Below are 25,184 nucleotides of genomic sequence, written 5' to 3' on the forward strand. Positions count from 1 at the left end.
CACACTCACTCATGCACATGCACACTCACGTACATGCACGCACGCACTTATTCACTCACGCATATGCACACACAGTCACACACTTACGCACACGCACAGAAATCCGCTTTCATATACAGACATACACTCTCCATATACACACACTCACACACTCATTTACGCACACAGATACACTCATACTCACACATACTCATATGGACACACACATACACAGATTTACACATACTCATATGTACACACATGCTTACATAACACACACATACTCATATGTGCACATATACCCAAACACATGCATACACACACGCTAATGTGCACAGACACACATGCACATTCAATCATATATAATCAAACACACACATCCAGTCACCATACAGACACTTGCACTCTCTTGTAAACACATTTGCACTCATGCACAGATACAAATACAGCAACTCCAACCCAGGTCAACATTAAAATCAACAATTGAAATGTCAATTATATAGATTTACAGCAGTCTGCAAAACACGAACAGTCAGTACTTCAAAGTGACACCCTGGCTGTTCGAGGATGATGTTAAATGTGATGTGGAGTTGTTTCTGTTTCTTCATTCAGGAGAGTGGGATCAGAAGGGGAATTGAACGCAAAACAGCTGAGAGAAAGGAGGCATTCCAGGTTTCTACTGAACTGTGAGTAAAAATGAATTCACTCCCTCCTTACGGGTGTGTTCAGAATTGTGCTGTGTTAAGGTCCCAAGGCACTAGGAGCTGTTCAATACCTTACCCAATTCTCATTCTCTCCTCCTTAAAAGATGCAGATCCTCATGGTGTTTTGCTTTCACAGATACCCCATGCCATCCATTAACTGAACCCAGTCACAGTTGGCAAGTTGGTCACCCATAATCTAGACTGTTAGCACTCTTGCCTCCAAGCCAGAATTTGTAATTTCAACCAGGAAAGTGCTGGGGTCGTGGCAATGTCACTGGATTAGTAATCCAGAATAATGTTCCGGAAATAGCAGGAACTGCAGATGCTGGAGAATCTGAGAGAACAAGGTGTAGAGCTGGATGAACACAGCAGGACAAGCAGCATCAGAGGAGAAGGAAAGCTCTGAGGCTGCTTGGCTTACTTTGTTCATCCAGCTCTGCACCTTGTTATCGCTAATGTTCTGGGGACATGTTAGATGGTGACGTTTGAATTCAACAGAAAGCTAGTAATAAATCACAGTCGATTGTCATAAAAACCCATGTGGTCAACTAATTTCTGTTGTCCTTACATGCTCTGGCCCACATGTGATCCTACAGCCACCTGCTGACTTGTAATTGGCCACTCTGGGCAATTAGGGAAGGATCATAAATGCTGGTTCAGCCAGTAATGCCCTCATCCCACCAATGGCATTATCTGAAAATGGATTCCCTGTTCATGATCTCAGTGCTTTCTTTGGGAAGTGTTTGTGATTCCTACATTGCAATGATCATACAGCTCCAACAGCGCTTCGTCGGCTATGAAAGCATTCTGACTGGTCCTGTCAATATGGAAGATGCTGTATACATCCAAGTCTTCCTTCCATTTCATAGAAAGGTGAAGAACAATGTCCAATTATGTCCTCCCCCACGTTGCCCACATACCCATGTCCCAACAACAGTACTCGACCCTCCCTAACTCGGGGCCAACTTGTCTGAAATAAGCTAACACAGTTATGGCCATAAACCAAGCTGGATCTTCTAGACTGCTTGCTTCATTTGGGGGTGCAGTTGAATTTTCCGAATTGTTCAGGGGTTAACCAGGGGACAATGGCTTGGTGGATAGAGGTTGACCAAATTCTGAGGAACATCTACGGCTTTCTGGAGAGGTGGTTGACAGGACTGGATCAAACCCTGGGCCAGGACTTCCCCAAGTTGGGGATTGGACATCATGTGGGGTCACAACCTCCCAGGTAGCTATGATTGCTCTGCCATGAAGTTCTGTCCTCCCTCTTCTTCTGGTGTCACAAGTCTGCCGTCTCGTGCCCTGGCTCCCTCCACCCTCCTCTCACAGGGCCTGTGAGAAACTGTGAGCCTTGAAAATAGGCTCACGGTGGGGATAACGTTTGGGAAATACAGCCCTGGGGAGCTTCTTCTGGAAGGACTTTGGCTGCTCAATCGTGTTCCTGGTTCTGGTTGGTTCACCAAATGTAATCTTCAGCACGGTGCATGGAGGACTCACACCTACACCGGTTTGCGTTATAGCGATCCTGTACCAGGAGTACAGCAATGTGGCGAGTGACCGTGAAATCCAAAGGCAGAAACGGGCTGACACAGTCATCGAAGAAGATGACGCCATCCTGGTCAGCAAGTACAGATCATTACCAAAGAACTCAGGCTGGTCCCAGAGGTCCGTCCGAGGGAACGCATTTGCTCTTTGGCAGGACATCCCGGATGTGCGGAGAAGTGGATTGCTGGATCGAATGGGCAATGAGCAGCGGAAGCTGCAGGAGGTGAGTGAACTGTCTGGTTTAAACACTGATTTGGCCTTGCTCAGGAACCCAGCAACAGGCCTCATCTGCCCTGCTGTACCAAGGCTGATCACAGCATCCAGATAATACCTAATCATTCGGGAATATTTCAGTCCCTCTGTTTTTTTTACGTTATGCGTTTCATATCTTTTACAGTTTTGTTTTGCTTGCTCCTTCCTGTTTCTGTGTCATTCTCTGATTGTCGAACAGCCTTGGCTGAGGTCCATGACCAGGCTGCGAGAAGCTGTCTAGGCCCAGTCCAGGGCCGCCACTTTTCATTCTTTTCTCCAAAATGTTTGGCCGCTCCCTGGAACTTTCCCAGTGCATAGCTGGACTTAACAACTTGGGGATGATTTGTGCCACTGTGACCTTGATCCAATGAGCCAATGACCAATTCTTAGATGAGTGATTGGGAAACTAGTGCAGGGTCTAACCTCCACAAAAGAGAAGGGGCATTTTTTCCCCCGTCCAATCTTCAGGTGATACGTTACGTCAAACCTCTAGAGCAGGTGATCCAGGCCTCCTGGTAGAGAGGTGCAGACAGAACCATCCTATTACAGACAGGATTTATCTTTAGTGAGCCCGATAATGGCCTCAATTACTGTTGAAACAATCACACTTATCCACCAGATTCAGTCAGCTGGGATCGAATTTCATCCTGTTTACTATGTCTAGCCTTGTTAGAAATTCCCAGGACCAGGAATCATAGTTGAGGAATAAAAGACTGAGACGAGGAGAAATTTCTTTGCCCAGAAAGTGATGAGCCTGTGGGATTCCCTACCACAGAAACTGTGTGCATTAGAAACATTGTGTTTTCAAAAAGGAGATGGATACAGCTCTTGTGGCTAAAGGGATCAAGGTATAAGAGGGGAGGGTGGGATTAGGGATCAACCATGATCATTTTGAACGGCTGAGCAGTCTTGAAGGACCTACTCCTGCTCCTCTCTTCTATGCTTATAGATCCCCTGTCATTCATCTAAGCTCCAGTGATTATAATCATCACTGACCAGTCTCTCTTCATACATCTTTTGAACGCATATCTTCAGAGCATTGAAGACAGTAGGAACTACAGATACTGGAGAATCTGAGACAATAAGGCGTAGAGCTGGATGAACACAGCAGGCTAAGTAGCATCAGAGGAGCAGGAAAGCTGACATTTCGGGCCTAGACCCTTCTTCAGAAATGGGGGAGGGGAAGGGAGATCTGAAATAAATAGGGAGAGGGGGGAGGCAGATAGGAGATGGGTACAGGAGAAGGTAGGTTGAGAGGAGACAGACAGGTCAAACAGGCAGGGATGGAGCCAGTAAAGGTGAGTGTTGGTGGGGAGTTAGGGAGGGGATAGGTCAGTCCAGGGAGGATTGCCAGGTCAAGGGGGCAGGATGAGGTTAGTAGGTAGAAGATGGGGCTGGGGCTTGAGGTGGGAAGAGTTAGGTGGGAGGAAGAACAGGTTAGGGAGGCGGGGATGAGCTGGGCTGGTTTTGGGATCGGGTGGGGGAGGGGAGATTTTGAAGCTTGTGAAGTCCACCTTGATACCATTGGGCTGCAGGGTTCCCAAGCGAAATATGAGTTGCTGTTCCTGCAACCTTCGGGTGGCATCATTGTGGCACTGCAGGAGGCCCATGATGGACATGTTGTCTAAGGAATAGGAGGGGCAGTTGAAATGGTTTGTGACTTGGAGGTGCAGTTGTTTACTGCGAACTGAGCGTAGGTGTTCTGCAAAACAGTCCCCAAGTCTCTGCTTGGTTTCCCCGATGTAGAGGAGGCCACAACGGCAACAGCGGATGCAGTATACCACATTAGCAGATGTGCAGGTGAACTTAAGTTTGATGTAGAAAGTCTTCTTGGGGCCTGGGATGGGGCTGAGGGGGGAGGTGTAGGGGCAGGTGTAGCAATTCCTGCACTTGCAGGGAATAGTGCCTGGTGTGTTGGGGCTGGAGGGGAATGTGCAGCAGACAAGGGGAATTATGGAGAGAGTGGTCCTTCTGGAAAACAGACAAGGGTGGGGAGGGAAAAATGTCTTTGGTGGGGGGGTCGGATTGCTGATGGCTGAAGTGTTGGAGGATGATGCGTTGGATGCATCATCTCCCAAACCATCCATAACCTCATCACCTCAATTGACCTCCCAACCACAGCCTCCAACCTCATTGTTCCCCAACTCTGTACCGCCCGCTTCTATCATCCAACACATCATCCTCCTAAAATGTCTTTCCTCCCATCTAGCCCCTCCTCCCACTTCAAGCCCCACCTCCATCTCCATCCTACTAGCCCCATCCTGTCCCCTTGACCTGTCTGTCCTCCCTGGGCTGACCTAATCCTTAACTCCCCACGTACACTGACCTTTACTGGCTCCATCCCTGCCTCTTTGACCTGTCTGTCTCCTCTCCACCTATCTTCTCCTCTATCCATCTTCTATCCACCTCCCCCTCTCTCTCTATTTATTTCAGAACCCCCTTCCCCTCCCCCATTTCTGAAGATGGGTCTAGGCCTGAAAGGTCAGCCTTCCTGCCCCTCTGATGCTGCTTGGCCTGCTGTGTTCATCCAGCTCTACACCTTGCTATCTTCAGAGCATTAGCTTGGATTGCTCAGTCCTCAGGCTGGGGATCCCTTTAGATTCAGGCTATCTTCCTCAGTTCTTCCTGATGACGCTGCCCTTTGCTGATTTCTGCTCATGGGCATTCTCCTCTATTTTACCGTCCAACTCATTTGCGCGGAATTTTTCCAGCATTTTTCTGCCTTTTGCCTCTGTGCTTGTGACCCTGGTTTGAGTGTGAGTTGCTGTGTAAGTCTGTGTTGAAATATCCAGTTGCAACCTCTGTATCCGATAGGCCAAATTTGAACTGGTCACTTCGGAAGGATCCTACCTTCGGAGTCTCACCATCGCCGTCGAACATTTCCATAACTCCAGGGAGCTCCAGGGATGTCTGAACATTCAGGAAAAGCAGTGGCTATTCTCCAAACTGCCCGATGTCAAAGATGTCAGTGAAAAGTAAGTCTTGTTGTGATCAGTGAGAAGAACTTAACCGATTTGACCATCTCCGTAGATGTCAGGATTAAGATCAGGAACAGCCCATTCCCCCAATTACACAGTTACTAAAATCTTTTCTGCACGTGGAACCGAGCCATAGAAACCAGTAGGAGGCACTACATCTGCTCTGGGCACCACAGTGGATGGGTGGCACAGTGGCTCAGTGGTTAGCACTGCAGCCTCACAGCGCCAGGGACCCGGGTTCGATTCCAGCCTTGGGTGACTGTCTGTGTGGAGTTTGCACATTCTCCCTGTGTCTGCGTGGGTTTCCTCTGGGTCCTCCGGTTTCCTCCCACAGTCTGAAGATGTGCAGGCCAGGGTGGATTGGCCACACTAACTCTCTCATAGTGTTCAGGGATGTGTAGATTAGTGGGTACGGTGGGATAGGTCTGGGTGCGATTCTCTGAGGGTTGGTGTGGATTTGTTGGGCTGAAGGGCCTGTTCCAGCACGATGGGGATTCTAAGATGAACAAGTCAGCCAGTGTTTCTGTTAGGAGGGGACAGGATTAAATGAAGCTGTTTGCAACCAAATAGCTTGCTGATGCTCAACATCCAGCTGTTGGAATTGAGTGGGCTCTGAATGAAGCTACCCATTGAACCCTGTGCCTGTGAATCCATGTCCACGTGCAAAGAGACCCCTGCAGGAGTCGGGTTCAGGGTGGGGGGTGGTTGGAATAATTCAAGGGGGATATGTAGCCTGGTTTGTTTTTCTGTGCATCTCTGGCAAAGCCACAAATGTTGCTCATCTCTTGAACTGAGTGATACAGTCAGCTTTCAGAGGGCAGAGATAATGGGAACTGCAGATGCTGGAGAATCCAAGATAATAAAATGTGAGGCTGGATGAACACAGCAGGCCCAGCAGCATCTCAGGAGCACAAAAGCTGACGTTTCAGGCCTAGACCCTTCATCAGAGAGGGGGATGGGGTGAGGGTTCTGGAATAAATAGGGAGAGAGGGGGAGGCGGACCGAAGATGGAGAGAAAAGAAGATAGGTGGCGAGGAGAGTATAGGTGGGGAGGTAGGGAGGGGATAGGTCAGTCCAGGGAAGACGGACAGGTCAAGGAGGTGGGATGAGGTTAATAGGTAGATGGGGGTGCGGCTTGGGGTGGGAGGAAGGGATGGGTGAGAGGAAGAACAGGTTAGGGAGGCAGAGACAGGCTGGGCTAGTTTTGGGATGCAGTGGGGGGAGGGGAAGAGCTGAGTTGGTTGTGTGGTGCAGTTGGGGGAGGGGACGAACTGGGCTGGTTTAGGGATGCAGTTGGGGAAGGGGAGATTTTGAAACTGGTCCCCCTACAACCACACATCAACGAATACCAGTCACGATTGGACATAGAGCAGTTTTTCCGACGTCTTCGCCTCCACGCCTACTTCTTCAACCGGGAGCCTAACCCTCCCTCCACTGACCCCTTCACCTGCTTCCAACATAAGTCCTCCTCCTGGACACCACCCCCAGGCCCCCTACACTCCCTTGACCTCTTCATCTCCAACTGCCGTCGAGACATTAACCGCCTCATCCTCTCCACCCCTCTCACCCACTCCAACCTCTCCCCTGCAGAACGGGCAGCCCTCCGCTCCCTCCCCTCCAACCCCAACCTCACCATCAAACCCGCAGACAAGGGTGGCGCAGTGGTAGTATGGCGCACTGACCTCTACATGGCCGAGGCCAGACGCCAACTCTCCGACACCACCTCCTACCGCCCCCTCGATCATGACCCCACACCCGAGCACCAAACCATCATCTCCAACACCATTCATGACCTCATCACCTCAGGGGACCTCCCACCCACAGCCTCCAACCTCATTGTTCCCCAACCCCGCACGGCCCGTTTCTATCTCCTTCCCAAAATCCACAAACCTGCCTGCCCTGGTCGACCCATCATCTCAGCCTGCTCCTGCCCCACCGAACTCATCTCCACCTATCTGGACTCCATTTTCTCCCCTTTGGTCCAGGAACTCCCTCCCTACGTTCGTGACACCATCCACGCCCTCCACCTCCTCCAGGACTTCCAATTCCCTGGCCCCTAACACCTCATCTTCACCATGGACGTCCAGTCCCTATACACCTGCATTCCGCATGCAGATGGCCTCAAGGCCCTCCGCTTCTTCCTGTCCCGCAGGCCCGACCAGTCCCCCTCCACCGACACCCTCATCCGCCTAGCCGAACTCGTCCTCACCCTCAACAACTTCTCTTTTGACTCCTCCCACTTCCTACAGACTAAGGGGGTGGCCATGGGCACCCACATGGGCCCCAGCTATGCCTGCCTCTTTGTAGGTTACGTGGAACAGTCCCTCTTCCGCACCTACGCAGGCCCCAAACCCCACCTCTTCCTCCGGTACATTGATGACTATATCGGCGCCGCCTCTTGCTCCCCAGAGGAGCTCAAACAGTTCATCCACTTCACCAACACCTTCCACCCCAACCTTCAGTTCACCTGGATCATCTCCAGCACATCCCTCACCTTCCTGGACCTCTCAGTCTCCATCTCAGGCAACCAGCTTGTAACTGATGTCCATTTCAAGCCCACCGACTCCCACAGCTACCTAGAATACACCTCCTCCCACCCACCCTCCTGCAAAAATTCCATCCCCTATTCCCAATTCCTCCGCCTCCGCTGCATCTGCTCCCACGATAAGACATTCCACTCCCGCACATCCCAGATGTCCAAGTTCTTCAAGGACCGCAACTTTCCCCCCACAGTGATCGAGAACACCCTTGACCGCGTCTCCCGCATTTCCCGCAACACATCCCTCACACCCCGCCCCTGCCACAACCGCCCAAAGCGGATCCCCCTCGTTCTCACACACCACCCCACCAACCTCCGGGTACAATGCATCATCCTCCGACACTTCCGCCATCTACAATCTGACCCCACCACCCAAGACATTTTTCCATCCCCACCCCTGTCTGCTTTCCGGAGAGACCACTCTCTCCGTGACTCCCTTGTTCGCTCCACACTGCCCTCCAACCCCACCACACCCGGCACCTTCCCCTGCAACCGCAGGAAATGCTACACTTGCCCCCACACCTCCTCCCTCACCCCCATCCCAGGCCCCAAGATGACATTCCATATTAAGCAGAGGTTCACCTGCACATCTGCCAATGTGGTATACTGCATCCACTGTACCCGGTGTGGCTTCCTCTACATTGGGGAAACCAAGTGGAGGCTTGGGGACCGCTTTGCAGAACACCTCCGCTCAGTTCGCAACAAACAACTGCACCTCCCAGTTGCAAACCATTTCCACTCCCCCTCCCATTCTTTAGATGACGTGTCTGTCATGGGCCTCCTGCAGTGCCGCAATGATGCCACCCGAAGGTTGCAGGAACAGCAACTCATATTCCACCTGGGAACCCTGCAGCCTAATGGTATCAATGTGGACTTCACCAGTTTCAAAATCTCCCCTTCCCCCACCGCATCCCAAAACCAGCCCAGTTCGCCCCCTCCCCCCACTGCACCACACAACCAGCCCAGCTCTTCCCCTCCACCCACTGCATCCCAAAACCAGTCCAACCTGTCTCTGCCTCCCTAACCTGTTCTTCCTCTCACCCATCCCTTCCTCCCACCCTACGCCGCACCCCCATCTACCTACTAACCTCATCCCACCTCCTTGACCTGTCTGTCTTCCCTGGACTGACCTGTCCCCTCCCTACCTCCCCACCTATACTCTCCTCGCCACCTATCTTCTTTTCTCTCCATCTTCGGTCCACCTCCCCCTCTCTCCCTATTTATTCCAGAACCCTCACCCCATCCCCCTCTCTGATGAAGGGTCTAGGCCTGAAACGTCAGCTTTTGTGCTCCTGAGATGCTGCTTGGCCTGCTGTGTTCATCCAGCCTCACATTTTATTATCTTAGCTTTCAGAGGGCAATTCAGATTCCACCATATTGCTCGAGGCATGTGAGGATAAAGAAGGCTGATTTCCTCCCATAAAGGGCATTAGCGAGCTACTCTTTTATATAAAACAAAATCAGTGTTAATTCTATAGAATCACTGACACTAGCTTTATACACCTAATTTGTTTAATTCTAGCAGCTGTCTGGTTGGATTGGAATCCATTTTCCCCAATTATCGATCTGAGTGTTTGAGATGGCCAGCACGGTGATTTTACCCCATCTGATTATAATTTCCTGAAGTCAATTAAATGCAACAACTTTAGCCAAAGCACTAGTCAGACCACAGCTAGAAAACCATAAACAGTTTTGGACCTCATATCTAAGGAAAGATATACTACCATTGGAGGCAAACCAGATATGGTCCATGAGGCTGGTATTAGATATGGAGAGACTCTCTTATGAGGACAGATTGAGTAGATTGGGCCCTGAAACATACAGGATTCTTAGAAGATTTGACAGCGTAGATGTGGAAAGATTGTTTCCCCTTGTGGGAGAGCTTAGTACCAGAGAGTGTGACCTCAGAATGTGGGATTGCACATTTACAGGAGGAGAACAGGGAGAATTTCTTCTCTCAGAGGGTTGTGAATCTGTAGAATTTTTTTACCGTAAAGGGATATTGAGGCTCGGTCAATGATTATATTCAAGGCTGAGTTAGACAGATTTTTAATCAAGAAGGGAATCAAGGGTTATAGGGAAAAGGCAGGAAAGTGGCTTTGAGGATTATCAGATTAGCCATGATCTCACTGAGTGGTGGAGCAGACTTGATGGGCTGAATGGCCTACTCTGTTCCTGTGCCTTATGTTGCATGGTATTAATGCAGTAAGTCCAATGCACATGATTAAAATATCACAACCAGCAGTAATCCAGAGTGGTTTCGCCTGTGATACTTCCCTCGCTGTTTATAGCATGAAGCTAATGTGCCGAGTTGACTGTAAAGAATTAAACTTTAAACAAATAATGTTGACCAGATATTGAGGTGAAAGCCCTTACCAACGCTTTATCAGTATTTGCAATAAATGTTTTATGTGATGTGTCTATCATATCAGCTCAGTGAGATGCTGTCTGTTGGACAATCAGTTATGTTTGCGCTGTTGACGAATATTATCAATGGAGGAGAGGGTGGTACAGGAATACAGGTATCTCGAGCTTCCTAATATGCAGCTGTGGCAGAAGAATGGCATGTAGCTGCTGGACATAGTGCCAGACAGGAGGGTGCTGGGTTCTGCCATCTCAATTCAGAGCGGTCTGCATCCTGTCTGCGGTTCAGCGTGGCTGTGTGCAGGGAGAGGACAAGGCTCACAGAGAATATGCCAAGCTGCCTGACCGGGGCACTTCTCCAAGTGACAGACAAGATTAGGCCCAGTGTCAGTTCACCCAGTCAAAAAGTGGGAACGACATGTGGACCCTGTTTTAACAGATAATTGAGTGTGGATTAATTTACTGAAGAAAAGCAATGAAGTGAGCAGTTTAACCAGAGACTGTATTTCCTGTTTGTGGATACAGACAGCTTTAAGGGTGAGGCTGAGAATATGTGTGTTGTAGATCTGAGGGAGGTGGAAAAGAAGGTGGACGTACTGGATTAGAGGTTGGGAACTGATGGAGGTTGACTGCGCTGTTTAAGTCTAATGACAAATATCCACAGAAACCTATGTTCCATTTATCTGTTAGTTTTCACTCCCTTTATAAATATAGTTACAACCAGTGTGTTAGCCATTCTCTTCCTTGTTGGTTACTCGGGGCCCTGGCTCTGTCTTGTCTACTCTGTTGTTCTCAGGTTCCTGCAGGAGCTGGAAGAGAGGCTGGAGAAGGATATCTTGGATTTTGATGTGTGTGACATTGTGCTGGCTCACTGCCCTGCCTTCAGGAGAGTCTATGTGCCTTACGTGACCAACCAGGCGTACCAGGAACAGACCTACCAGCGGCTGCTGTACGTGTGAGCGTTTCTTTCATGCAACAAGAGAGCAGCTGAGCCTTCGCTTTTGCACAATTGACTTGCACAAATCAATGGGAGGTTGTGACGGCTCAGTGATTAAATGTACCACCCGTCGTGACCCTGAAAGGAGAGACTAGGAGGAATCAAGTATGTTCCTCTGTTTGTGCTATTAACTTAATGGCCCAGGGTAGGAATGGGAAAAAAGTCACTGGGCATTCATAGTTGTAAACACAATCCCCATCTAGAAAGTGGAGATCTGGTTTGAAGTCTTGCTTTAAAAGAGAAAGCAAAACTAACATTTAAATAGAACTTTTCATAATGACCAGATGCCCAGAAGAACTTTATGGACAGTGAACTGCTTTTCAGAGTGTGATCACTGTTGTAATACTTAAGCCCAACAATTACAAAGCAAGCTCCCACAGGAAGGAATGTGATAATGATCCGATAATTCTTTTCCCGTGATCTTGAGTGAGGAATAAACATTAGGCCAGGACACTGGGAAGAACAGGTCTCTTCTTCAGTGTAGTGTCATGGGATCTTTTACAACTATGTGAGCAGGTAAAGCATGCCTCAGTTTAACATCTCATCTAAATTCCAACACCTCTGACAATGGACTGGAGTGTCCAAACGTGGCATTTTGTTCTCAAGCCCTGAAGAGGGGTTTGAAATGAGAGAACAACGTGACTCAGAATCCAAGTGTGGTTTGCACTGGGCTACGGATAACACACAAACATGGCCAGGGGCATGTAGTAACTAAATTGTTCTCTGGATCACCCCTGCAGGCAGGAGAATTCCAGGTTTTCCAGTATCTTGGCCAAGCTGGAGGAGGATCAAGTTTGCCAGCGACTGCCCCTCACCTCATTTCTAATCCTGCCATTCCAGAGGATAATGAGACTGAAGATGTTGGTGGAGGTAAAAGGCCAATATTATAATAAAACCTCATAACATGAAAGATGCCATGTATAAAGCACTAAAGCTGTAAACCCATAGAATCTTACAACACTAGGGGTTCATTCGGCCCATTGTAATTGAGCTGACTCCTCGAAACTGCGATTCTACAACAAGTTCTATTTGTCTGCTTTTCCCCCACAGCCCTGCAAATTTCTCCTTTAACATACGTGTCTAATTCCTTTTTGAAAGTTAATATTGAATCTATCCACCGCCCTTTCATGCAGCACATTCTAAACAGTAACAACTCATTGTGTCAATTAAGTTCAGCTCATCTCCACGCAAAATCTCTCCTCGTTTTGCACATCTCTATTAAATTTCGTCTTTCACTCTGTGCTCCCAGGCAAACAGATCTCACTCCTCTAGTCTCTTGCTTAACTGAATGATGTTCCCTCTGTGTTACAGAATATATTGAAACGTACCAAACAGGGCTCCCAGGAGGAAGAGACAGCCACAAAGGCCTTCGACAAACTCAAAAAGGTGAAAGGCTTTGAATTTAAACCTAAAGTAGACACGGAACGGGAAGTAGAGAGTTGGAAAGTACCGGGTGAGATCCAGGCCAAGGCTTGTTACAACTGTAGAAGGTATTGGTGAGATTGCATTTGGAGTAATGTGTATGGTTTAGAACACTTTACCTGTGCCTGGGTATCCATTGTAAGCAAATCAAAGAAGGCTGCATGGACTGATTCATGGGATAAAAGCACTATCTTTTGAAGGTTGAATGAGTTGGCTCTTGTTCATTGAACTTTAGAAGAATGTGTGGTGACCTCACTGCAACATGTAGAAGTATGAGGGAGCTTGACGGAGTAGATACTGGGAGGCCATTTCCCCTAGAATTAAGAAACACAGTTTCAAAATAAGGAATCTCCCATGTAAGATGAAGATAAGGAAGAATGTCTTCTCTTGGAGGGGGCATCATTCTTTAGAATTCTCTTCTGGGTCATTCAATATGTCGAGGCTGAGTCAGGCAGATTTTAGGTTGACCGGGGAGCTGTGGATTCCGGGATGGGGATAGACAGGATGTTGAAACCATAACCAGATGCACTATGGGCTCGTTGGGTCATGGGGGTTGGGGGGCTATAGCCAACACTTATTGCCTGTCTCTGAGCGTTGCTCTGGGCTTGTTGAGCCGAAGGGCCTGTTTCCCCACTGTAGGGATTGTATGATTCTATGATTCTAATTACCCAGAGGGCAGTTAACAACATTACTGTGGGTGTGGAGTCACATGTAGGCCACATAAAGTTGGCACCTTTCCTTCCCTGAAGGACATTAGTCAACCAGAGACGCTTTTATGTTAATGGCTACCACTACCTTGATTTTTCTTTCAAATTACAATTTTGTTTTAAGTTGAATTTACCATCTGCAGTAGTAGGATTTGAATCATATCCTCAGAACATTAACCTGGGGTTCTAGCTTGCTTGTGCGTTGACATTACCAACATGCAACCATTTCCTCATCTGGGTGCCACGATTGAGAATTCAGGTGGCCTGACAGTATCAGATGGGTGTTGAGAATTCAGGCCAGGATTGGATGAGGAAGAATTCAATCTTTGTTAATGTAATCTGGAACCTATAAATTTGAGCACAGTTCAACCCAACAGAGAATAGGGAGTACTGACTGTAACTTCTTTCTCTATCAGCTGACACAAGAGTGTAATTCTAGTGTACAGTCAATGAAGAGGACAGAGGAACTCATTCACCTGAACAATAAAATCCACTTTGAAAGTAAGGTAAGCTGCTGTGTACAAAGGACACTGATCACACACAAATAGGGAGGGGCAGGGGCACCTGGACATTTCTATTGTAAGAATAGCAGCTGCTGCCAAGGCACAGTGGGGTAAGACGACTGTCTGATGTCTTGCTGCTGAAGTTAAACAGGGTACATTCAGTTATCTGATCCTCCTAGAGCCTCAAATGCATGTAAATATATTGTGATCAGAGATAATGGGAACTGCAGATGCTGGAGAATCCAAGAAGGGTCAAGGCCCGAAACGTCAGCTTTCGTGCTCCTAAGATGCTGCTTGGCCTGCTGTATTCATCCAGCCCCACACTTTGTTATCATGCATGTAAATATAGTCTGGTTCAAGAAGGAGATGCTTTTGGTTTGTTTGGATACAGTCAAACTCCAGCATTTTCTGAAGAAGGGTCCTGACCCGAAACGTCAGCTTTTCTGCTCCTCTAATACTGCCTGGCCTGCTGTGTTCCTCCAGCTCCACACTGTGTTATCTAGGACTCCAATGTTTGTTTGTTTCCTTGATATGCTACTGTACAAAACTAAACTGCGTTTGTGATCAGAGATAATGGGAACTGCAGATGCTGGAGAATCCAAGATAACAAAGTGTGAAGCTGGACAAACACAGCAGGCCAAGCAGCATCTCAGGAGCATCTAAGCTCCTAAGATGCTGCTTGGCCTGCTGTGTTCATCCAGCTTCACACTTTGTTATCTAAACTGTGTTTGTGACTAGGTACATATATAAAGCATGTGGAGCTGGAGCAACACAGCAGGCCAGGCAGCATCAGAGGAGCAGGAAAGCTGCATCCTTGGAAGAGGCTTGGCAGTGGGATTATAACTCACTCTGAGATAATAAGAACTGAAGATGCTGGAATCAAAGATAACACAGTGCGGAGCAGGTAGAACACAGCAGGCCAGGCTGTATTCCTCCAGCTCCACACTCTGTTATCGCTGACTCCAGCACCTGCAGTTCTTACCACCTCTACATATATCAAGGTTTTTTTATGAATAAAGTTTTTTTTAGAAATAAGAAAAGCTTCTGTTGCACATGGGGCTCACTGCTGTTTGAATAAGATTGTGCAATCTGTAATCGACGATAGGAGCTGTGTGACTGCGAGTGACCCAGGCATGACAGTCAAGAAGTTAGAAAGGGAGGAAGCTCAGCTCTTGTAGTTCTACAATCAGTTTGAGGTTCTTGCAGCCCGTGTGGATGAAAGGGATGGCCGCAGGGAGGATGTGTTGACTGCACTGTTTTACAGGTAGCTATTCAAGGTGACGGGGGGAGGGAGGAGTTAATAGGAAAGTAATGATAGCAGAGAGCAGTATAGTCAGGAGGGAGCAAGAGTCCAGGTAACAGTGTTGCCTGCCCAGGGTTAGAGTGCACGACATCTTCGATAGATTGATGAGAAATTCACAGTTGGAGAGGAAGGATCCAATTGGTATGGTACATGCAAGGACCAGTGACACAGGACTGCAACAATGTTCTGCTTCGAAAGTATGAGCAGATAATAGCTGAATTAAAATGCAAAACCTCAAATAAAACCAAAAGAACTGTGGGTGCTGTAAATCAGAAACAAAAACAGAAGTTTCTGGGAAAGCTCAGCAGACCCAGCAGCGTCTGTGGGAAGAAATCAGAGAGTGTTTCGGGTCTGAGCTTTTCGAGCAATTTCTGTTTTTGTCGCAGAACCTCAATCTCTGGAATATTACCTGAGTCACGAGCAAATTGGTGTCGGGTAAACAAGATTAGCGGGTCAAAAACATAGCTCAAAGATTGTTGCAAGAGAAATTGGTTTGGATTCATGGCATTGGCAGCAGAGGGAGTTGTGCCAGTGGGAGAGTCTTCACCTGAATGAACTGTGTTTGGCCAGTGTTGTGCAAAGTGGTGTGACTAGAGTGGTCAGGGGCAAGGAATCAAGTAAAAGAAAATGTGATAAATTAAAGGCAAGACAGCAAAGTAGCCCTAAGGGAATTGATAATCTGAATGTCGCAGGAGGGGACAAAACACACAAACCCAACAGTGAGCAAATGGGTTGCAAAAATAATGAAAAGCTGGAAGGAAAATCACTGTATCTGAATGCACATAGCATTAGCAGAAAGGTAGATGATTTGACAACACCAATGTAAGTAAATACGTTGGATCTAATAGAAATTCTGTGTGTCTGGCTGCAAGGTTACTAAGACTGGGAACTAAATGTTTAAGGGTATGCTAGAAGAGGCAAAAAGGAAGCAGAGGTGGGTTGCACTGTTAATTAAGGATAAAATTAATACATTCATGAGAGAAGAGTTTGGCTGGGGAGGTCAGGTGTAGAATCTGTTTGGCTGGAACTTAGAAACTGCAAGGGACAGGACACATTTGGTAGAAATTGCTTCCAGGCCACCAAACAACAGTGGCAATATAAAGTAGGGTGTAAGCTAGGAAATCGGAGGGTATGTAACAATGGGGTAGTGAACTTACATTGAGACTGGATAAATTTTCTCAGCACATATTCTATGGAAGATGAGTTCCTGGAATGTATATGAGATTATTTCCTAGAAACAGTATGTTGAGGAACCAGCTGGAGATTGAGTGAGTAATTTTAGATCTGCTGTTGTGCAATCTTGTAGTAAAGTACGCTCTGTACAGGAGTGATCATAATATGGTAACATTTTATATTAAGTTTGGAAGTGATGTGGTTCAATCTGAAATTAAGGTGTTAAGTTTAAACAGGGGAAGCAATGAAAGTAGGAGAGATAAATAGGCTGTGGTGAATCGGGAAGTTACATTAAAAGATACAATGATAGACAGGGAATGGTTGGCACTTAAAGAATTAACATATGTTTACAACAAATTGATGTTCCTTTAAGGTTCAGAAACCAAATAGGATAAGTGATCGACAACAGCTAGCATGTTGAAGATTGTATTAGTTCAAAGGAAATGCCTATAAAATTGTCAAAAAGTCATAAACGTGAATATTGGGTACAAGTACTGCGTGTAATTCTGATCGCCCTGCTATAGGAAGGATGTTATTCAACTGGAAAGGGTGCAATTTGATTGACAAGGATGTTACCAAGATTGGAGGGTTTGAGTTAAAAGGAGAGGCTGCATAGGCTGGGACTTTGTTCTTGCAGTATAGGAGGCTGAGGTTTATAAAACTGTGAGGGGCATGGGTAGGCTGTATAGCCAAGATCTTTTCCTGAGGGCAGGAGAGTTCAAAACTAGAGGGCATTGATTTAAAGTGAGAGGGGAAAGATTTAAAAGGGACCTAAGGGGCAACTTTTTAACACAGAGGGTGGTGCGTGTATGGAATGAGCTGCCAGAGGAATGGTAAAGGTGGGTGCAATTACAACATTTATTACTCATTTGTATAGGTACATGCACAGGAAAGGTTTAGAGGGATGACTCTTTACTGGCATGGATTGAGAATTGGTTAATGGACAGAAAACAAAATATGAATAAACAGGTTGGCAGGCTATAAACAGTGGGATATCAGAAGAATCTGTGCTTACAGCTCAGCTACTCATAATCTATATCAATACTTTGGATGTGGAGATCAAATGTAATATTTAAAAGTTTGCTGATAACATGAAACGATGTGCAAATATGAATTAGGAGGAGATGCAAAGAGCTATCAAGAGAATTTAGATAGGCTGAGCGACTAGCAAGAATATGGTGGATGGAATGAAGTGTTGAAAACTGTGAAGTGTTGTTGATGTCTAAAAGGACTGGTGAGTCCTTGTTTATAGGTCACTGAAAGTTAGCATTTCCATGATGCAGCAAACAACTAGATAGTCCCGTGGTATGTTGGCTTCTATTGGAAGAGGGTTTGAGTATAGCAGTGAAGTAATCTTGCTGCTATTGTATAGAACCTTGCTCAGACCTCACTTGGGTATTGTGTACAGTTTTGGTGTCCTTTCCTAAGGAAGGATATACTTGCCATAGAGAGAACACAGTAAATGTCCCTCAAACTGATCCTTCGGATAGTGGAATTGTCCTCCTTTGGGTACTTGGGGAAGCCAGGTCTATATTATCTGGGAGAGAAACAATGCCAGAATTAGGGATAGGCTATTTAAGACTGAGGTGAGGAGGGATTTCTTCAATCAGTGGGTGGTGAATCTTTGGAATTCTCTACTCCAGGTCTGGACATTCAGGCCATGAATATTTTTGAGACAGAGGTTGAAAGGTTTCTAGATATTAAGGATATTAAAGGATATGGGGATACACCAGGAGAATGGAATTGAGGTGGAAGACCAGCCTTGATCTTATGTGTAGTACAGTGAGCTTGAGGGGCCGAATGGCTACTCCTGTATTCCTTTGGGCTACGGTTGCCCATTGTAGCCGTGCTGCCTGGGGAGTGCCCACAGGGAGGGTGAGAATAATCAGGTGCCATCCTCCAATGCCAAGTGAAAGATGGGAGGCTGAGCTGCCGCTCAAAGGGCTGCCAGGGGCCAGACCCAAGGGAATTCACAAGAGGGAATACTTTCAAGCACGTGTCCATGTGTTTGTCCACAAGTGGAGCTGAGACAGAACATGTTGGCTGTGCTGAGAGAGAGACTTACTGGCAACATTGAGCACTCTGTGTGCCTGAATAATACAGAGTAAAACCTGCTCCTGCAATGCAGCTTAACTTGAAAATTAGGCCCTCTGCTCCCAGACTTCCACCTGGCACCGGTCAATCTTCCTGTTGTCTCTGACTAACAGTAACGGGTTAGCTCAGTTAGTGGGATGGCTTGTTTGTGATGCCAACAGAGTCGGTTCAATTCCTGCACTGACTGAGGTCACCCTGCCTTCTGGGCATTGCCCCTCACCAAAATGTTGTCTCTCTCTCTGCCTGTCTAATGAGAGAACAGTTCTCTGGGACTATGATGGCTTTACCTTTACTACAAGTGACAATGCAGAAGGGTTCAAATGAGATTTGAACCTGTCTCTTCTCACATCTTGACTGGTGGCTGAGGAAATAGCGGAGGCTTTGTTCATGATCTTTCAAAAGTCACTGGAGTCAGGGAAAGTCCCAGATGATTGGAAAATTGCTGTTGTAACCCCCTTGTTTAAGAAAGGATCGAGGCAAAAGATGGAAAATTATAGGCCGATTAGCCTAACCTCGGTAGTTGGTAAAATTCTAGAATCCATTGTCAAGGATGAGATTTCTAAATTCCTGGAAGCATAGGGTCAGATTAGAACAAGTCAGCATGGATTTAGTAAGGGGAGGTCATGCCTGACAAACCTGTTAGAATTCTTTGAAGAGGTAACAAGTATGTTAGACCAGGGAAACCCAGTGGATGTTATCTATCTAGACTTCCAAAAGGCCTTTGATACGGTGCCTCACGGGAGGCTGCTGAGCAAGGTGAAGGCCCACGGTGTTCAGGGTGAGCTACTGGCTTGGATTGAGCATTGGTTGTCTGACAGAAGGCAGAGAGTTGGGATAAAAGTCTCTGTTTCGGAATGGCAACCGGTGACGAGTGGTGTCTCGCAGGATTCAGTGTTGGGGCCACAGCTGTTCACCTTGTATATTAATGATCTGGATGAAGGGACTGGGGGCATTCTGGCGAAGTTTGCCGATGATACAAAGATAGGTGAACAGGCAGGTAGTACTGAGGAGGTGGGGAACCTGCAGAAAAACTTAGACAGTTTAGGAGAGTGGTCCAGGAAATGGCTGATGAAATTCAATGTGAGCAAATGCGAGGTTTTGCACTTTGGAAAAAAGAATACAGGCATGGACTGTTTTCTAAATGGTGAGAAAATTAGCAAAGCAGAAGTACAAAGGGATCTGAGAGTGTTGGTCCAGGGTTCTCTAAAGGTTAACTTGCAGGTAGAGTCTGTAATTAAGAAAGCGAATGTAATGTTGTCGTTTATCTCAAGAGGGTTGGAATATAAAAGCAGTGATGTGCTTCTGAGGCTTTATAAAGCTCTAGTTAGGCCCCATTTAGAATACTGTGTCCAATTTTGGGCCCCACACCTCAGGAAGGACATACTAGCCCTGGAGTATGACCAGCGGAGATTCACACGGATGACCCCTGGAATGGTAGGTTTAGCATATGATGAACAGCTGAGGGTCCTGGGATTGTACTCATTAGAGTTTAGAAGGTCCAGGGGAGATCTAATAGAAACTTACAAGATAATGTATGGTTTAGAAGGGGTGGACGCTAGGAAGTTGTTGCCGTTAGGCGGGGAGACTAGGACCTGTGGGCACAGCCTTAAAATTGGAGGGGGTAAATTTGAAACTGAAATGAGACGACATTTCTTCATCCAGAGATTGGTGGGCTTGTGGAATTCATTGCCACGGAGTGCAGTGGAGGCCGGGATGTTGGATGCCTTCAAGGCAGAGATCAACAAGTTCTTGATCTCAGAAGGAATCAAGGGCTACGGGGAGAGTGCAGGGAATGGAGTTGAAATGCCCATCAGCCATGATTAAATGGTGGAGTGGACTTGATGGGCCGAATGGCCTTACTTCCACTCCTATGTCTTATGGTCTTATGGTCTTGACTCAATGAGAGCTCCAAAAGTAAGAATTGTATCCTTATTCCAACAGGCTGCCCAGCCAACCTTTCTCAGCAGGCTGCCAGTTTTGTGGTGAATTCAGGGGTTGGTTTGATTTGGTGGTGAAGCATCTGCTAATGTGCGATTGAAACTGCTGAGCTGATTATAGCCTTACAACCAACTGACAGAGGGGAACACAGCTTGTCAGATTCAGGCTCAGCTCCTAAAGTGAAAACTAAAAACTCCTGCCCGCTGCACAGTTCCTGGAGAAATGTCTCATTTCCGATAAACTCGCTGTCATTTTGGGGATGAGAGGCCAGAATGATTTTACTTCCATTTTGTGGATGAGCCCAGTGGATGGCAATAAATAGTTAAGGATCTTGTTGAGAGTTGTCAGTCTGTGATTTCTGAGTTTGGCGTTCTGTTTCTCTTTCCACAGATTTTCCCACTGATCTCTCAGTCCCGTTGGCTGGTCAAGCATGGGGAACTGACTGAAGTGGATTCCCAGGTCAATAACGCCACTGGGTCGAAATTCAAGCTCTCCACGAGGCCCATTTACCTGCACCTCTTCAATGACTGCCTCCTGCTTTCTCGAAAAAAGGAGTAAGTTTGCCCTGTATCACGAGGCCCTCCCGTTTGGTAATACCCCCAGCTGCCCCTTCTGTCCTGACCTCTCTGACATTCCCCTTTTCCATTGCTTTTGAACCATCCTCGTCCTCTTTGCTCCAAGTCACTGATGAAAATTAGTTCCTGATATCCTGTCAGGAGACAATACTCATTTGACATCAGCAGATGGCAGCACATAGTTTAAAATCTCAAATGGGTTCGCGGAACAGAAGAGTTTATTTCACAAAAAAAACAAGTCCAGCAGCCGAGAGCTTTGGCAAAGAAAAGCAATGACTAAATGAGGAAGAATCTGTTTTACGCAGAAAGGGGTTAGTATCTGGTATTGTCAAGCCCCTGAGAGAGTACTGCAGGCAGGTCCACTCTCTCTCACACCATCCATACACTCACTCACACCCACTGTCCACACACTCACTCAGACCCACCGTGCACACTCACTCACACCCACCGTGCACACTCTCACTCACACCCACCGTGCACACACTCTCTCACACCCACCGTGCACACTCTCACTCACACCCACCGTCCACACACTCACTCAGACCCACCGTCCACACTCACTCACACCCACCGTCCACACTCACTCACACCCACGGTGCACACTCTCCCTCACACCCACTGTCCAAACTCTCACTCACACCCACCGTCCAAACTGTCACTCACACCCACCGTGCACTCTCTCACTCACACCCACCGTCCACGCTCTCACTCACACCCACCGTCCACACACTCACTCACGCCCACCGTCCACGCTCTCACTCATGCCCACCGTGCACTCTCTCACTCACACCCACCGTCCACGCTCTCACTCACACCCACCGTCCACACACTCACTCACGCCCACCGTCCACGCTCTCACTCGCGCCCACCGTGCACTCTCTCACTCACACCCACCGTGCACTCTCTCACTCACACCCACCGTCCACGCTCTCACTCACACCCACCGTCCACGCTCTCACTCACACGCACCGTCCACGCTCTCGTTCACACGCACCGTCCACGCTCTCACTCACACGCACCGTGCACTCTCTCGCTCACACCCACCGTCCACGCTCTCACTCGCGCCCACCGTCCACGCTCTCACTCGCGCCCACCGTGCACGCTCTCACTCGCGCCCACCGTGCACTCTCTCACTCACACCCACCGTGCACGCTCTCACTCACACGCACCGTCCACGCTCTCGTTCACACGCACCGTCCACGCTCTCACTCACACGCACCGTCCACGCTCTCACTCACACCCACCGTCCACACACTCACTCACGCCCACCGTCCACGCTCTCACTCACGCCCACCGTGCACTCTCTCACTCACACCTACCGTGCACTCTCTCACTCACACCCACCGTCCACGCTCTCACTCACACCCACCGTGCACGCTCTCACTCACACCCACCGTCCACGCTCTCGCTCACACCCACCGTCCACGCTCTCGCTCACACCCACCGTCCACGCTCTCACTCACACCCACCGTGCACGCTCTCACTCACACGCACCGTCCACGCTCTCGCTCACACCCACCGTCCACACTCTCACACAACCAGGTGCCATTCAAATTGAACGTGCAAATGCATATCCAGTATTCCCGCCTACATCCTGTATTAACACACACGTGCACCCAGGCTCTCACAAATACATACATGGATGCAGTGTAAGCATTCATTTCAAGAGATCTAGCGTAGAAGGGCGGAGATGTACTGTTGACACTGTATAAGGTCCTGGTCAGACTGTGCTTGGAATATTTTGAGCAGTTTTGGGCCCAGTACTTAAGAAAGGATGTGCTGACATTGGATGGAGGCCAGAGGAGGTTCACAAGGGGAAGATGGGTTTGTCATACGAGGAACATTTGAGGACTCTGCGTCTACATTCAATGGAGTGTAGAAGGATGAAGGGGATTGGATTGAAACTTGCAGAGCGCTGAGAGAACTGAGATGAGGAGGAATTTCTTCAGCCAAAGGAGAGTTTATCAGTTGCACTCACGGCCACAAAAGTCTGTGGTGGCCAAGTCAAGGAGTATATTTAAAATAGAGATAGGCAGGTTCTTGATTGGTGCGGGGATCAAGGATTACAGGGAGTAGGCAGGAAAATGGGGCTGAGAAATCTATCAGCCATGATCGAATGGCAGAGCAGCCTCGATGGGCAGATGGCCTAATTCTGCTCCTGTGCCGTATGCTCTGGGAGAGCATACAACACACACACACGCACGGACGGACACGCACACGGACACGCACACGGACACGCACACGGACACGCACACGGACACGCACACACACACACACACACACACACACACACACACACACACACACACACACACACACACACACACACACACACACACACACACACACACCTAAAACTACAAAGGAAAGGAATTTCCAGGTCTGTGCTTTCAACACAAACTGCGTTGTTCTGAACACTTGCTCATCCTGGTCCAGAATCTGTCAATGCTCCTCCAAACCGAACCATCAATTCTTCAAACCCTTCAGTTTTGAAAACTCATATCAGACTCAAATCGTTTACTCTGCTTCTCTCTGCACAAATGCCGCCAGACCTGCTGAGTTTCTCCAGCAATTCTCTGTGTATATTTTAGCTCTCCAGCATTTGCAGTGTTATATCCTTTTCATGATGGTTTAGTTATGTACAGAATGCAGTGTTGCATGGGTCTGTCTCCTATCCACTACACCAGTGTCCTGAGCAGATCCTCTTTATACCTCCTTGGAAGGAATGCTAAACAATTAAACAACCCCTCTCAAAGGCGCTTCCAAATTATTGCAATGAAAACCAGAAACATCAAAGCCACTCAATAAAACACCGGGGCAGCAAGATGATATTCTAAAAATATTGTCAGAAATTGCATCCCACAAAGTTGCAGATCCGAGGCGGGTAGCTACAACCTTCCCCAGCCTCGGCATGTGTAACTTACTGGGGGAGGTGATGGCTGAGTTGTACTATCGCTGGACTAGAGACGTGGGTTCAAATCCTGCCATGGTAGATGGTGGAATTTGAATCCAATAAATATCTGGAGTTAAGAGCCTAACGCTGACAGTGAATCCATTGTCAGTTGTTGCGGGAAAAACCCATCTGGTTCACTAATGTCCTCTTAGGGAAGGAAACCGCCACCCCTAGCTGGTCTGGCCTACATGTGACTCCAGACCCACAGCAATATGGTTGACTCTGAACTGCCCTCTGGGCAATTAGGGATGGACAATATATGCTGCCTGGTGAGTGACACCCTCACCCTGTGAATGAATTTAAGAGAAATACGCCCCAGGAGGGTTCTGCAGAATATTCATTCGTACAGTCTCAGGATAGATGTGTACATATTCTCACTCAATGCATCTGGAGCCAGAGGGATCCTGAATCCCAAAAGAGAAAACCAGAGGGAACAAAAATAGCTGAAGCAAAACAAGGACTGCTGATGCTGATTTATATAACGTGACTCTTGACAGTTGGATTGAAATCAAGTCCTTGAGCAATACACAGACCAACCACAGTCACAAACTGAACATCAGGAATTGAAATTATTTGCAGAGGTTAAAGAAGGTTGAGGATATTTACTGGAAAAGAGGAGGTTGCAAGGTCACTTAATTGAAACTTTCCACAGTTAGAACTAAAGGGAATTGACAAAGTTAGTTTGGGAACAATGTTTTCAGTTAAACAGAGTTCAAATCCCAGTGGATGAGTAGGAAAATAGAAGAAATGGAACTTTATTGTCAGCAGTTTGGAGAAAAGGACATCAAAATGACCAGTATAAGTTAGTTATTCTAATTGTATTGTTAAGGATTTAAGAATTGGAGAATAGTCATTAATTAAGCATCTTGAATGCGTATAAAGACGGACTGCGCTCAGTAACAAATTGTAATTTAGTAAGTTACTTCGACCTTTTCTGGTTTTCTTTAATTGCAGTAACATGGAAGCATCCCTTTAAAGGGGTTGTTTAATTGTTTACCATTCCTTCAAACGACGTATAAAGTGGGACTGCTCAGGATATAGTGGATAGGAGGCAGACCCACCTAACACTGCATTCTGTAAATAGCAGAACCATCAAGAAAAAGATATAATACTGAGGTGTTGGAGATCTAAAACAAACAGAGGGAATTGCTGGAGAAA

At 47.4% G+C, this 25,184-nt stretch overlaps 1 protein-coding gene across 3 annotated transcripts in view; it reads left to right on the plus strand.

Moving 5' to 3' along the window:
- Positions 1–25,184, plus strand: part of arhgef19 (Rho guanine nucleotide exchange factor (GEF) 19) — a 102,960-nt gene that overhangs the window by 61,653 nt on the left and 16,123 nt on the right. For all 3 annotated transcript variants that reach the window (XM_048561551.2, XM_048561552.2, XM_048561553.2), the window contains 8 exons: positions 592–665; positions 2,204–2,451; positions 5,295–5,455; positions 11,158–11,310; positions 12,099–12,228; positions 12,670–12,744; positions 13,904–13,993; positions 20,889–21,052. In XM_048561551.2, coding sequence (XP_048417508.2) covers positions 592–665; positions 2,204–2,451; positions 5,295–5,455; positions 11,158–11,310; positions 12,099–12,228; positions 12,670–12,744; positions 13,904–13,993; positions 20,889–21,052 — 1,095 coding nt within the window. The remainder of the gene's footprint in view (positions 1–591; positions 666–2,203; positions 2,452–5,294; positions 5,456–11,157; positions 11,311–12,098; positions 12,229–12,669; positions 12,745–13,903; positions 13,994–20,888; positions 21,053–25,184) is intronic.

Source organism: Stegostoma tigrinum, chromosome 28, assembly GCF_030684315.1.
Source record: "Stegostoma tigrinum isolate sSteTig4 chromosome 28, sSteTig4.hap1, whole genome shotgun sequence".
Lineage (NCBI taxonomy): Eukaryota > Metazoa > Chordata > Chondrichthyes > Orectolobiformes > Stegostomatidae > Stegostoma > Stegostoma tigrinum.